The sequence below is a fragment of the Ipomoea triloba genome, chromosome 3 (assembly GCF_003576645.1).
Source record: "Ipomoea triloba cultivar NCNSP0323 chromosome 3, ASM357664v1".
Lineage (NCBI taxonomy): Eukaryota > Viridiplantae > Streptophyta > Magnoliopsida > Solanales > Convolvulaceae > Ipomoea > Ipomoea triloba.
Window position 1 is genome coordinate 18,016,739 of NC_044918.1, and position 14,358 is coordinate 18,031,096.

Sequence of the window (14,358 nt, forward strand, 5' to 3'; positions counted from 1 at the left end):
TCTCTCTCTCTCTCTCTCTCTCTCTCTCTCTCTCTCTCTCTCTCTCTCTCTCTCTCTCTCTCCATTCCACCCCACACTTTGAGGTTCAAACAAAACTATTCTTTTGGCCACCCTTTTGATCTCACCCCAACTTCCATTCCCTGTTCGAGTATGAACAAACATTTCTTGACCTTCACACAATCACTGTAGTTTCTAGCTAGATTGCATTTTACTTGGAAATTAAAAGATAATAATATATAATAATTATTATTATTAGTTGGTCATCATCATCATCATCATCATCATGGCATCATCCTCAGAACTAAGCCTGGACTGCAAACCACAACATAGCTACTCTATGCTCCTAAAATCCTTCGGAGACCAACAACAAACCACGACCACTGATCATCATCAAACCTCCCAAAAGCTCGAAGAATTCCTCGCTCGTCTCGAAGAAGAACGCCTCAAGATCGATGCTTTTAAACGCGAGCTTCCCCTATGCATGCAACTCCTCACCAATGGTAATTCACTTCATTATATATATGCCACACAAAAAATTGAATTTACTTTTTCACTACTGTTAATTGTCTGAAAAAAAAAAAAAAAAGCGTTAATCTTGGTCTGAAAATTTGTGCCTTAGGCCTTAGCAGCTCGCTTTAATCCTAATTTTTTTTTTTTGTTAATCTTTATTGTAACATGTAGCCTGGAAGTTAGAAATGGCTTTTAATTAATGTGCACAACTTTAGATGTTTCATCTTTAGCAAAGTGGGTCTTGGTACTACTATTCAAAATAATCATTTTCAAATTATTCCATTATGGGAAGTAACACAACACATTTATAGATAGAATGGTAACATAATGCTCTTCTTTTTTTATATTTTGTTCGGAGAGTAGTTAATTAATGAATATAAAGAATTTTTTGTGTAATTGGGCAGCTATGGAGGCTTCGAGGCAGCAATTGCAATCTTATAGGGCGAATAATGAAGGGGGGACGACGAGGCCGGTTCTTGAAGAATTCATTCCACTCAAGAATTCTTCATCAAGTTGTGATAATAATAGAGGAGCAGAAAAGATGGCAGCGGCGAACATGGCGTCAGACAAGGCGAATTGGATGACGTCAGCACAGCTATGGAGTGATCAAGGAAATGAATTGGGTGCAGGTGGGAAGAAGCAACAGCCCAGTAGTATTGGTGTCATAACTTCTTCTCCAAAAGAAAATGAAATAATAGGGTTTTCAATGAGCCCAAAAGTAGGAAACCTAATTGAGAAGAGAAATAATAATAATAATAATAATGGTGGAGGGGGAGGGGGAGGGGGAGGGGGGGCTTTTCTTCCATTTTCCAAAGACAGAAGCTCTCCTGCCCCAACCCTAGCCCTAGCTTCTTCATGTGAAGACAACATAGAAGCAGACAAAAAGAATAATAATGTTTCAGAAATTATTATTGTGAATCCTCCTCCTAGTAATAAGGCCAACAATCATAGCGGCGGGGATGCAAGTAGTATGAGTCAAGCAGATGGTCAAACCACCAGTGCCACGGCGGCGGCCACTCAGCCTCAGAGGAAAGCTAGAAGATGTTGGTCCCCTGATCTGCACAGACGTTTCGTTAATGCTCTTCAGATGCTTGGTGGATCTCAAGGTATTTCATATTCAGACATGATTTTGTTGAATGTATGGGGCCTGAAATGAAATGATGTTGATGGTCAAAAAAGTAGTATTATGTTTCTGATTTTCTTGTCTCTTCTTGTTAATTATTGTTAGTATTATGATATTATTAATTTAAGCTAATAATCCATATTTGGGCAATGATTACAGTTGCCACCCCAAAGCAAATCAGGGAACTCATGAAGGTTGATGGATTGACCAATGATGAAGTTAAAAGCCATCTCCAGGTATACATACACAAAACTCTATATATCTATTCCCCCACCCCCCTCTCCCTTTTTCCTTCTGTGTTAGTACTACACTGCAGTGTCTGCACATTCTTTTAAGTGCAGTAATGTGTAAGAAGTAGAATCAGAAATTCTGCAAAAAATTGGCTGCCTAATTTACCCCTTTATTATCCTGTTGAGGCAATGAATAAGGTTTGGTGACTAAGGGATTTCGCCTTCTCAATATCGGTAGCTCAATTAGTTCTTGAGTAATGGTAGATTGTGGGCAATGATGGAATTGAAGATCGAGTCCTGTTAATAAGAGTGTTAGAGTTACACCTAATGTGGTAGACTCTTGTAGGCACAGACACATTGCTGAGTCATTTACCCCACCACATCCTGTTAGGCAGAAGATGTGGGGCCGGGAAAGAGGGAATTTTGATTTCTGTGGACAAGAAATTCTATAACAAATGTTGGTTTTTCTTTTAACTTTTCTCTTTTGTTTTTGATATGCAGAAATACAGACTTCACACCAGGAGACCAGTTCCGAGTCCACAAACAGCCGCCGCCGGAGCACCACAGCTCGTGGTATTAGGCGGCATATGGGTTCCACCGGAGTACGCAACCGCCGCCGCCACCCACGGCGGCGCCCCAGCCGCCGTCGCCGCCGCTACCCTTTACGGTGCACACCCATCCGTCCACGCCCACGCCGCATCTCAACAGCACTTCTGCGCCACCGCCGCCCCGCAAGTGGCCCATCACGAATTCTACGCGCCGCCGCCGCCGCCGCTCCACCAGTTGCACCAGCCCCTCCTCCACCACCACCACCACCAGCTCCACATGTACAAGCCACCCTCCCACGCACATACCCACAGCTCCCCCGTGTCCGGTGACCGGTCAGAGAGCATCGAAGACGGCAAGTCGTCGGCGAGCGGCGGCAGCTGGAAAGGCGATAGCGGTAGCGAAAACGGCGGCGGGGAGAGGAAAGTTTTGGTTTTAAGGGAGGAAGGTGAAGTGGGGAATAATGGAACTGAGATTAGTCTCAAGTTCTAAATTAATTATAATTTTTCTTTGATTATTATTGTTAGTGTACTTTAGTAGCATTAATTCTTGGATTTAGATTTAGGAGTAGGGTAAGTATAGCTCGGAAATTAATTACAATGTTTAAAAAGGCCATTAATTAATTATGATTTGTTTTGGAGTTAGTTAAATTCCTATTTAGTCTTTTGTAACTTTTTTTTTTTTAGATTTAATTTTTAACTGACTATCTTGTGTACTTTAATAATAATAATGATTTTGTACTTTAATCAACTTGTCTAAGGGTTGATCTATTATAGAAGTTCCTCAATCACTTGTTTGACAAGATTAGCAAGAAAATAGACACATTTATTCCTTCTCACAAAACATGAGAGATTTTTAAATACGTATTTATTTGGACATAATATTCTTGCAAGTTAATTGCAACCTAGCAAAAGTGTAGCTACCCCCACCCCTACCAGAATTAACTTAGTATCTTCCTTGGTAGCATTCACAACCGCTTCTGGATCAAGCTCACCTCGATGTTTCTAAAGCTTTTATCATTAATTAACCTAAGACTTTTCCTTGCGCCTCAAAGTTCCTTGAAACTATTATTAAATTATTATTTGGGAATAATATCATCCTCTTAAACGTACTATAGGGAATTAAGTCTTATATATATATATATATATATATATATAATGGCATTTATGGGATTTGTTCGTCGTATTCGATTAAAAACTAAAGTTGGTTATATGCATGGTGGGTGGCCTTTGTTTTCCCAAGTTTTGGCCAATGGTCCAGCGAGCTTTATATATATTTAGAGCAGCAAGGCAAAATGCATAGTAGGCGCAGAGATGCCGCTATCAGTGGCAGTCACATGAAATTTAATCCTTTTCATTTCATATAAAGTGCCATGTTGGCCCCGGACAATCCCCATATGTTTTTATACCGGAAAAGAGGAGTTGTTTATATTCTTGGAATATGTATTCATTCTAATCTCATCTAGTTTGTTTTAAAAGTTTTTTCTTTTTCTTTTTCGATTCAAGCTTTGTTTAGTCTAATTATAATTTATATGTGAAACTCTTATATTGATTCTCCTTATACCTACAAGAAATTATTTTCCTTTTTTTTTTTAAGCAAAACAACTATTATTGACAATGAATAAGTCGATGAGATGCAAAACCTCGAAGATCATTATAAAAACCAGTTTAACCTTTAGAAGTAAAGAATTAAAAGAGCAAAAAATTCCGTGACAAGAGCATCAGCCACCTGGTTAGCTTCCCGATAGACATGCTTTAAGGTTAATCCCTAAGACGAAAGGCAATAGAGAATGAAAAGAACAGCTTCCCTAGTTTTGCACGGGACCTTTGTCGTCAAAGAGGAAACAATGCGAGCAAGAGTACTACAAAACAAATGTTACCAACTGTTCAATTTTGCCCCACAAAAGTATGTGTAATTTGTATAAAGTACAATTGTATTTACCTCATTAATCGTCTAGAAATTTGAAAAAGTAAAAAGGATAAATTGAGAAATGTAGAATGATAATTATGTTCAATTTTAGAAAGAAAACACTATTTTGGGACAAACAAAAAAATGAAAGTAAAACAAGTAAAATGGGACAAAGAGAGTATTAGATTAGACCCAAATGCACTAAAATGACAAGTTAAATTACAACTTTTTAAAGTTCTTCAGTCTAATTGCTTTCTCATATAAAACTTAAAAGGCTTATTTGACCTTTTTTCTGAAAGCTCAAGGGCATATTTGACCCTGCAACTCTTCAAGTGCAAGAAAATGCATACAATTCAAGATTAATCTGTATGGATCGGATAGTATCAACTACTAGTTGCACATTCAAAGAGCACCTGTGGAATCATGCATGTAAATCCGAGATACTAGCAGCATTTGCAACATAGTGCAATAAATGTGAAATTACACCAATCTATGAAACTTGGAACGATTTCTTCAGAAAAGTAAGTTCTCTGAAGACATGCAGTGCCAGTGGTGCTAAATTGATTCGACAAGTGTGGCAATGAAATTTGACAACTGCAGATTCAGCTCAAAACAATTGGAAAATAAAGACAAGACACTGAAATCTCAATACATATCAATCTGTGCACACACCTGACATGTCACCAGTGTCCAATAATGATCAGTAAAGCAAATAACAAAAAATGCCAGGACTAAAAGGCTTGTAACATGATATACAGGTAAAACAACACTTTTCATGTTAATCGTTCTGCACGTACAACTGCATACATCGTTGATCCATTCAGTGATTATGTATATGTAGCAAATAGCATTACAGTCTTACAGACTAACTAAAAGTTTTGATATTACAAAAGCCGACAAAAAAAAAAAGGATTACCTTGGTCATATTCAGAGACATGCATATACAAGAAGTCATGCAGTTTCCATGGAACATGAGGGCTAGAGAGTTGCAAACAAACGTCAAGCAATTTGAATTCTCAGACCCCTCAGGGATCACCAATCCTCAGGATACATCCTTCATACCCAGACCATCGTCACAGTCCATTTCCAGCATTGTTGAGTGGACCAGTGACTATAAGAAAGAAACTTACATCAATTATCTTGGAAATCAATACATGCTCCAATAATCAGAGTGAAAGTTCATTATTTGCCCATGTAACATGACATAAATCTATGAAACATTTTGGTTCTAAGCCAGCTTCAAACCACACACAAAAATAGAAGCACACATGTTTCGCTATTTTAGTATTGTCTTACCTTTCATGAGAGATGATATTTTCATTAGCACAAGAGAGAAGAATTTCATGAAGAATAGATGGATACACAGTATGTTTGAAAACAAGTCATTTAAAAAAAAAAAAAAACCTATTCATTGAGAATGAACAAATATACAATTAACAAAGGATATTAATGCAGTAAGGCAGTAAACTACTAGTATCTCATTTATGAAAAGATAGAGTCTCTACCTGCAGCTCCTGTTCAGAAGCTTTAAGTCTTTCACCACTGTCTCTTACATGGAGATAACTTTTGTACAACTGTACATAGCAAAGAATGAGAGTTCTCTATGTGCACCCAGTGAATAACAAACCATATATGTGGAATTACCTTAGACATTTGCAGCTGTCTCTGTGACCTAAGCTTCTTTACAGCCTTAAGTGAATCCTCTAGTTTCTGTAGTCACCAAACAATATGATGGAAGCAAAAGATGCATGCACTCTATATTAAAAAGCATGCTTAGAGAACTAAATGAACTGTAATGAAATAGTGGAAGAAATGCAAGACAAGCAGAAATCACAACATTACAGCAACAAATCTCAACCTGGAGTTTTTCCTGTAACTCCGATACCAGCTTCATCTTTTCCTGCACCCTTTCCTCTATCTGAGGTACCTGGAAAAACATTAAAGTGAACTTCAAACTGAGTTGCAAGAAAACTATTGTGTTTTAGTTCTGGTATTCCCTTCTCATAGAAAAGGCCAAACAGGATACACATAATCAAGGATAACATACATAGATGGAGCCAAATCAAAATCAAAATCAAACCCTTGTACTTAATTGGTTCAATCATTTCAAGGACTAGCAATCTTAACCACCAGTAGCATGATGTTAGACTACAGATTCATTCAGGAACCTATCCATATTAGCTCAAATAAGCACTTCATGTAAGGATTAAGTTGAAGCACTTCAAAAATCTCTCCAGTATAAGCACTAAGGTAACATATACCTCATGTTGAAGTTCTTCAAGCATTCTATTTGAAACCTCCAGTTGTTTTTCAGCCTGAATAAAGGTACGAATATATATATTAATTACCTAAGTATGCTAAACTGCGCATAGTAAAAGCAGGAAGTTGTTTGAAACTACAATAAACATACCTGATCATGATTATTTTCACTTGATTCAGCCGACTGATCTCTATTATTGCGGTGACCTAAATTAGACCTGCTTAAAATTTAGTTATCAAAATAAGATACTTTATTCTAAATTTTTTACAAATAAATTTGCCAAAAGCTCCTATAACTTTGTGAAAAGAAATACCACTTATTATTGTGATAATCAGTTGCACCAAAACAAATGTGCAAAAGGGTATCATACCCATTAGGTAACTTCGAAATTAGATCCCTGTCTCTGTTTTCATGATTATCATCATACTTTTGCCTCTTTCTACGTTGATCTCTGTATCTTTCAGAACTGTCACCATGATTACTTTGATATTCTCGTTGAAAATCCACCATGTCTCTTCTGTAGTCTTGAGATCTATCTCTATCCACATTATAATCTCTTTCTCGGTCCTGATTATGTATTCGTTGGTATCCTCTATTGTTATGAGTGCGGTCTCGAGACCGATCCTTATGTCCATCCCTAAGTCTATCATAATCATAATCACCTTCTATGTCCCAGCCGTCTTTATCACTATCCAACCCTCTCTTAGTGTGATGATGAAAACTCTGAGGACCAAAATTTGGCCTGCCACCTCTGGTCTTGACTTCATTTACTCTTACAGACCTTCCATCAATGGTCTAGGAAAAGTTCAAGAATGAATGAATTGAAGAGAAATAATATTTTAAAAAAAAAATTACTCAGATAAACCAACAATAATTAAAATATTAAGGAATAATCAGTAGTCAAACAGACATAAAGATATACCTTTCCATCCATATCATTGATAGCCTGTTGGGCAGATCGAGGATTTCCGAAGGTGACGAATCCATAACATTTTCCCCTAACATTATGGTCATTAATTATCTGGAAATCAAAGACGTAAAATGCATTTAACAGGATATATCTTGCATATAAATATTAAATAAACAGAAAGAGTTATGGAAGACAAATAGATCATACATGGTTTTTACAACCAAAAACACAAAATATGCAAATGGCCACTCTCCAGAAATGGGTTTAAACCAATCACAGTAATAAACCGAATTGGCTCTTGAATAACTACTACTACCACAATTAAAGTAATAAGCTAATTCATTTATACAAAGAAATTGAATAAATTAGTAGCTGGATAACAGATATACTTTTATAGCTAACAGCTTAGTTTACTTAACTATAAACATCAAACAACCAGACTTCTTACTATAACAGTAAGAACAGAACCTGAGTTTCACAGTTCAATCAAATAACAACCATGAAAACAGCCAAGCAGAGAGTAAACTCAGACTTTGAAGCTTCACCGTCTTCCCTAATACCATCACTAACCATTTCACTATTTCAGCCAATTGAAATGTAAAGAAAATTGCAGCTGATGAAATAAAGAAATAAAGAGCAGTGGATTTAGAACATTGGCTTTGACGAGGAAAAGTGTGAATTTGAAAGGAAAATGAAAAGATAATTAAAGTTAATTCAATAGAATTTAAAATAAAACCCTAAAAATAAGGCTAAGCGTATGCGCGTGAGTGTATAGAGGAGAGCAAAGAGAGTGGGGGGACCTTGACGTCGACGACTGAACCGTATATATTGAAGACTTGCCGGAGAGTTTCTTCGGTGGCACTGTAGGGGAGGCCTCCAACGTAAATCGAGCTCTCGTCGTCAATCGTCATCTTCGCCGCTGCTACCACCGTCGCAAATTTCCTGTCTTAATTTTACTAGTTTATTGTTTTCAAAAAACAAATAAAAAAATTAGTAAATTACTAGTTTATTGGGCCACACTGTAGCCCGAGTCCATCAAATCAATTTTGGGCTTTTCACATTTTTGGTTTTAAAAGGCTCGGAATTCTTCACTTGCCACGTACTTGATAACATGATGCCATGGCCCATGTGGAGTTGTAGACCATTTTATATACTTGTGTAATTCGATTCATTATGAAGTTCGTTATTGTTACTGTTTCTGGAACTTAAGAATGGTCATTGTGGTTGGGAAATGCAAAGTCAATGGGGGAGTTCTGTGGTCTTTAACTATTCTTGATTATTTAGTGTTGATTTAATATTCACCACAACCGCCACGAGTTATTAAATAGCACAAGCAATCATAATTGTTTGGCATCTATTATTTAAAAAATGGGGTGTTCTTGAGTTAAGATAGACAGACTTAAATTGTCTACTCCCTCATTTTCTGTTTATTTTGAGAATGTCATGTAAATGCCAAACAATTATGACAGATCTAATACGTCTTGGTCATTCATCATCTTGTAGTGAATATTAAATCAACACTAAATAATCATGGATAAATTGAGAACCACAAAAGTCTCCATTGCATTGAGAAGTGTGAAGATTTGACAATTAAGTGCTAGTGAACTTGGACGCCTCCAATACCTACTGACAAACACTAGGTGAACTCGACGTGGACCGAACAAGCTTAGAATTGGACCCTGGCCTCCCCCTGAACCGGAAGATTAAACGCCAACAATACCGCAACTCTGGGTGAACACAACGTGGACCATACAAGCTTGGACACACAAGGTGAATAAGACAAACTCCAAACTGGAAGACACAAATTCTTTACCAACGAAAGGGAAACATGCCCCAAACGACAATGAGCATAAAAAGGGAGGTGACAACAACAAAACAAGCAGCGAACTCCAACTCAACAAACTCATTAGCAAAGATGCAGATGTATCAGACTTATAGCCATATCTAGAAAAAAGAAACAGATCACAAGTACACAAAATTCAAACCTGAATATAATGTGTATGAGACAAAGTGATCGTGAAATAAAAAATCAAAGACAACACACAAACCAAGTCTAGATCCAAGGCAAACAAACTCAGGTGACCCAGGGGCAGTTGACCAAAACATTTTCTAGTAGTTGGAGATCAGAGCCTCACGCGTCGGCGCGTAGGAGAGTGTCAGTGGCGGGTGAGGCTCATGCGGGTGACGAAAATAGAGCGAAAAATTATAGTAAAGGCTCTGATACCATGTTATGAAAGTAAAGAGAATGTTTCTGAATATGTTGTCTTATATTGTTATTGATAGGGATAAAATCCCGATCTACGTAACCCAGTATGACTTTACCGGTCTATTTTAACCTACTGGTCTGTTGTTATGCGTTAACCCTGACCACCTGCCCGGTCTAGGCAGATCGGTCGAGTATGTCACCCGACCTACTTGGGTCGGGGTGCTAAACCCCCCGAGATTGCAGCTGATTTCGGTAACCGGGTGTCCCGACCTTGAACTAGGGAAAACTCGTTTGTATAGTCTTGACCCGTTCAGGGGCTTACACCTAGCTTTCGCCGTAGGACCGCGTTTATGACCGGTGCATGCTTGACATGAGTAGCACATGCTGCCGACCCGGAACCTGTCCCCGAGGTCACTTATAAAAAGCGCATTTAATGCTAGCAGAAGGACTTTTAGCTGTTTCTACTGTATAATAGTCAAAGAGACCGGAAACCTCTAACCCACTGTCACGCAGACTAGATTCTCCTAGGGTATACTGTACTGTACCCGTTCTAGTATTAATAAAGAGTATTTATATCCATATTTCAGTATATTACTCTATCAGTTATATAGAAAAGATAATACAAAGCTCTATATCTCTACACTTTTTTTTTTTAAAATTCAATTCACCAAGAACTTAAGGCTTATATAATTCATACAAAATAATTATCACGTACTCCTTCTATCACATTTTATCTGTCTCATTTATTATTCACTAGTCAAACTAATGTATTAATAAAGAGTATTTATATCCATATTTCAGTATATTACTCTATCAGTTATATAGAAAAGATAATACAAAGCTCTATATCTCTACACTTTTTTTTTTTAAATTCAATTCACCAAGAACTTAAGGCTTATATAATTCATACAAAATAATTATCACGTACTCCTTCTATCACATTTTATCTGTCTCATTTATTATTCACTAGTCAAACTAATTCTTTTTTTTTTTTTGCTTATTTTCTTTAATATTTTAAAATTTTATTTTTTGTATTTAATATTATTTTTAATTTATTTTTTAAATATATCAATTTTATATACTAATATTAAACTTGATATTATGAAAACTTGATTTTAAAAATAATTTCAAGATAATTTTTTTCATACCAATATCCGCATTCTGAGAGATAAAACTAATCCCATCGAGTTTCGATTGTACTTCAAATCCCTCCGAGCCGACACCTTAATTTTGGTTTAAATATCCACATCTGATTAAACTTATATATATGGTGTATCTGCTCCATCTAAAAAGTGTTGGGCAATAGGATAAAATTGAAATGCGTTGCCTTTTCTTTAAAATACAACACGTACTGTAGCTAACTTATTAAGTGGCTTACCATGTTGATCTGATCCCAACTCAAGAAAAGAGGAAAAGGGGGCATATTGCATGCAACCTCAGCTCATTATTTACCCCATCATGATAAACCATCCACTCACTCGGATCTGATCCCTCTCCCATCATCATCATCAACACTATAATCTTTTGCTAATGTCAAAAGTCTAATGATGGGGTTTTCATAAGCACAACGTGCAATGCTCATGATAGTACGTACAGTGATCTGATGATGAGAGCAAAAGGAATGTTGAAGATCTAAAGATAGGTGAAAAAGAGGGATAATTTGGTTAAAGATTGGTACTTTTTTATGTGTACAAATTCATGCCCCTCTCTTCCATTCCCTTTTTTGCTTGTGCTTTAATTTGCAGCACATATGATATGATAACCAATTAATTAAGTGACAAAATAGCTTTCAACCACTGGGGTCTAATCACCATAATTCTCACATTTAAAAAAGAAAAAAAAAAAATTGATCTTGAATATGCTGCATGCCCATCCATGGTGGGATCCAATCTCCAGACTCCAGCAACCAATCTTTTGTAGTTTTGTCTCCTTTCTGGAAAAGAAATTATTAAAGCCAGGAAAAAATTAAAACTAGTCGTTCATCTTTAATTTCACTCGATTTTGTTATCATTGAGGGGTTGAAATTTTTTTATAAAGCTTCACTCCTTTTAAAACCATTATGAAAAAGAGTACCAACAAAGATCTTCACAGCATCTCAGCTCTTTTTAAGGTATCTGTGAGCTTGCATGCATTACTACCACAACTTTGTCTGGTTTTTCATCATGTTTTGGGACAAATTTTAGTCTCTCAATTTTGATTCTTGTACAATTATTGTACTACAATGTGTAAGTATGATAATCTTAATTATGATTAAACCCAATGATATGATATATAATGGTCCTATGGAAGTCTGTGGATTTTATGGTCTTCTCTCTAGATTTTATGCATATACTTAGTGATGACAGATTGATTCAAGAAATGAAGTGCATGTGTTCTCAAATTTTTAATAACTAATTACAAGATGATTCAAGAAATGAAGTGCATGTGTTCTCAAATTTTTAATAACTAATTACAAGACTATATAATTCCAAAAAAAAAAATTGTCTTAGGTGTACGTTTATGGTACGTTCCATATATTAAATTATTGTTTGTAATCATTTTTATAGCAAATGTCTCATATTCCATTCTTATTAAGTTTAGCAAGTGCTTTCAAAAAAAAAAAAGTTTAGCAAGTAGTGTAAGCCAAAAATTATTTTATACTTACATAATTTAAGGTGCACAATAAGTATTACAAAATAATAATAATAATAATAATAATAATAATAATAATAATAATAATGTCCTACTTCTTTTGATTGGTAATTTTTCAATGGACCAGAGAGTAGTCTGGAATCTATATATACTAGTATCTGTTTTATATTTTCTCTATCTGTTACGTACCGTCCAAAGAGTCAATACCCCACCACCGGCGTTCGATCTTATGACCTTTCCTCAAGGAAAGTCAGAAGGGTGTCATCTGAGCATTAGGTGTTTGGATAGTCGGAGAGAGTTGAGTGTCAAAATTTGTGGTGGTTGACGAAATTTGGGTAGTGTTATACGGTGGTTGACGAAGGTAGGTGACTTAGGTAGTTTTCACATTTTTTTTAGCCGTGTAAAGATGTTATCCTTAGTTGTGTATTGTTTGGTTTATTCAAGGGCAAATGTTGTGTACTTATGTTAATTTTATTTATTAATGTATTTGCAATTGTATAGAGATTTTTGAAAAATATTATTCATATTTTTAATACTATATATGTGTGTGGGTGTGTCTGTCACACGATTTACTTGATTGTGTGGGAGGAAAAGAAAAAAAATAAAAAAATATTAGAAAAAAGTGGACTCTTTAACACTAATTATCTGTCAACATATCATAAAGTATAAAATAAAACGAAAGTATGTGTAATGTAATTTAAAATTATTTTATGGTATATTGATGTAATAACTTTAATCTATGTACTTTTTTTTTTGAATGGTTAGGTTGGTCATGGTTGTATACTTACATGCTTATTTTTTTTAACCATATATAGTATAAAATATTTCCATCATATTGTTGCTAGTAAACAACTCATGCAAGTGTCTAACATTTACTTTTTTTTTTCAAAAAAAAAACATTTACTTATTATTATATAATATTATCCATAAGGAGTTTCAGATGTATGTATTATAATCCAAAAAAAAGAAAAAAAAAAACATGACTAAGATAATAGTTGTACTTAAACATTGACAGAATTTATGTTTAGAAAATGATGAGTTCATCACTAGGGATAACTTTAGCATTATATTATTCTTTAGGCTTATGGCTTATTGGTAAAACAACTCCCATCATTTTTACTTTTTGAGAATTATATTTGAACTTTTTAAATTTTATACTACCTTTAAAACTTGATCGTTACCATTTATTCAAATTTACCATCTAGCCTAAAAAAAAAACTTAGCAATCACATTGATAACTTACTTGTCTATTAGTTAACAATAAACCTAATACCTTCGCATTAGCTATCTATGAAATATTGTGTCAAATCCATATTAATTTGATTTTAAAAAAAAATTAAAATCGTGCAAAAAATTTCAAACTTGGTATAAAATAATCAAATTTAAAAACTTGATATAATTTTTTATGAGGTACTCAATGCCGAAAAGAAACTTTGGAGATGATACTTTTTTAAGGAAATTAAAATGTTTCACTTTTTGTATTTTTTTTATTGTCTAGCATCCCTTGTTGATGCTATATTGCTATTATAAGTTAAAATGCCAACTAAATAAAGAAGCAATCATAATACCATGGACCATATATAGTCCATATTGTAAGTTGGACCACTGATATATATGTTCATTCTTAATATACTACTAATTTATTTTTAGTGTACTACCCATTCATTTTTTTTTTGAATATTCATTTTTAGTATATTACTTAAAATAAACCTATAGTACATTACGAATGAACATTCAATATACTAAAAGTAAATATTTATTAGCAATCCACCTTCCGCTGTTGACTATGAATCAAAATATAATTTTTTATGAAGAAGGTTGAACAATCAACACATTTTCAAAACATGATTTAATTTGGCATTTCCCTAGTAGGTAGAGTGGTAAGAAAAATGCTATGAAAAATGGATGAGAGTTTAGCGCAAATCTTTTTCTAAATGAATGATAGTTATTTACAACAACAATAATATAATAATAATTAAACCATTATAGCTCTATATTATTTATAGTAGTAAACACAATGATAGAATTTTCTCA

General features: G+C 34.9%; 2 protein-coding genes across 2 annotated transcripts; one reads left to right on the top strand and one right to left on the bottom strand.

Annotated features, from left to right (window-relative positions):
• Positions 1-6: 6 nt before the first annotated feature.
• On the top strand, positions 7-3,053 carry LOC116013002 (myb family transcription factor EFM-like). The gene is made up of 5 exons (XM_031252667.1): positions 7-500; positions 915-1,270; positions 1,307-1,616; positions 1,793-1,869; positions 2,365-3,053. The coding sequence occupies exons 1-5, from the start codon at positions 284-286 to the stop codon at positions 2,899-2,901; spliced, it is 1,497 nt and encodes a 498-aa protein (XP_031108527.1). The 5' UTR covers positions 7-283; the 3' UTR covers positions 2,902-3,053.
• A 1,977-nt stretch (positions 3,054-5,030) lies between these two features.
• Positions 5,031-8,439, bottom strand: LOC116011763 (uncharacterized protein DDB_G0284459). Its single transcript, XM_031251164.1, has 9 exons — positions 8,288-8,439; positions 7,500-7,598; positions 6,948-7,372; positions 6,728-6,794; positions 6,579-6,632; positions 6,176-6,244; positions 5,962-6,027; positions 5,823-5,891; positions 5,031-5,428 (listed from the first exon to the last, which is right to left on the bottom strand). The coding sequence occupies exons 1-9, from the start codon at positions 8,396-8,398 to the stop codon at positions 5,360-5,362; spliced, it is 1,029 nt and encodes a 342-aa protein (XP_031107024.1). The 5' UTR covers positions 8,399-8,439; the 3' UTR covers positions 5,031-5,359.
• Positions 8,440-14,358: the final 5,919 nt, after the last annotated feature.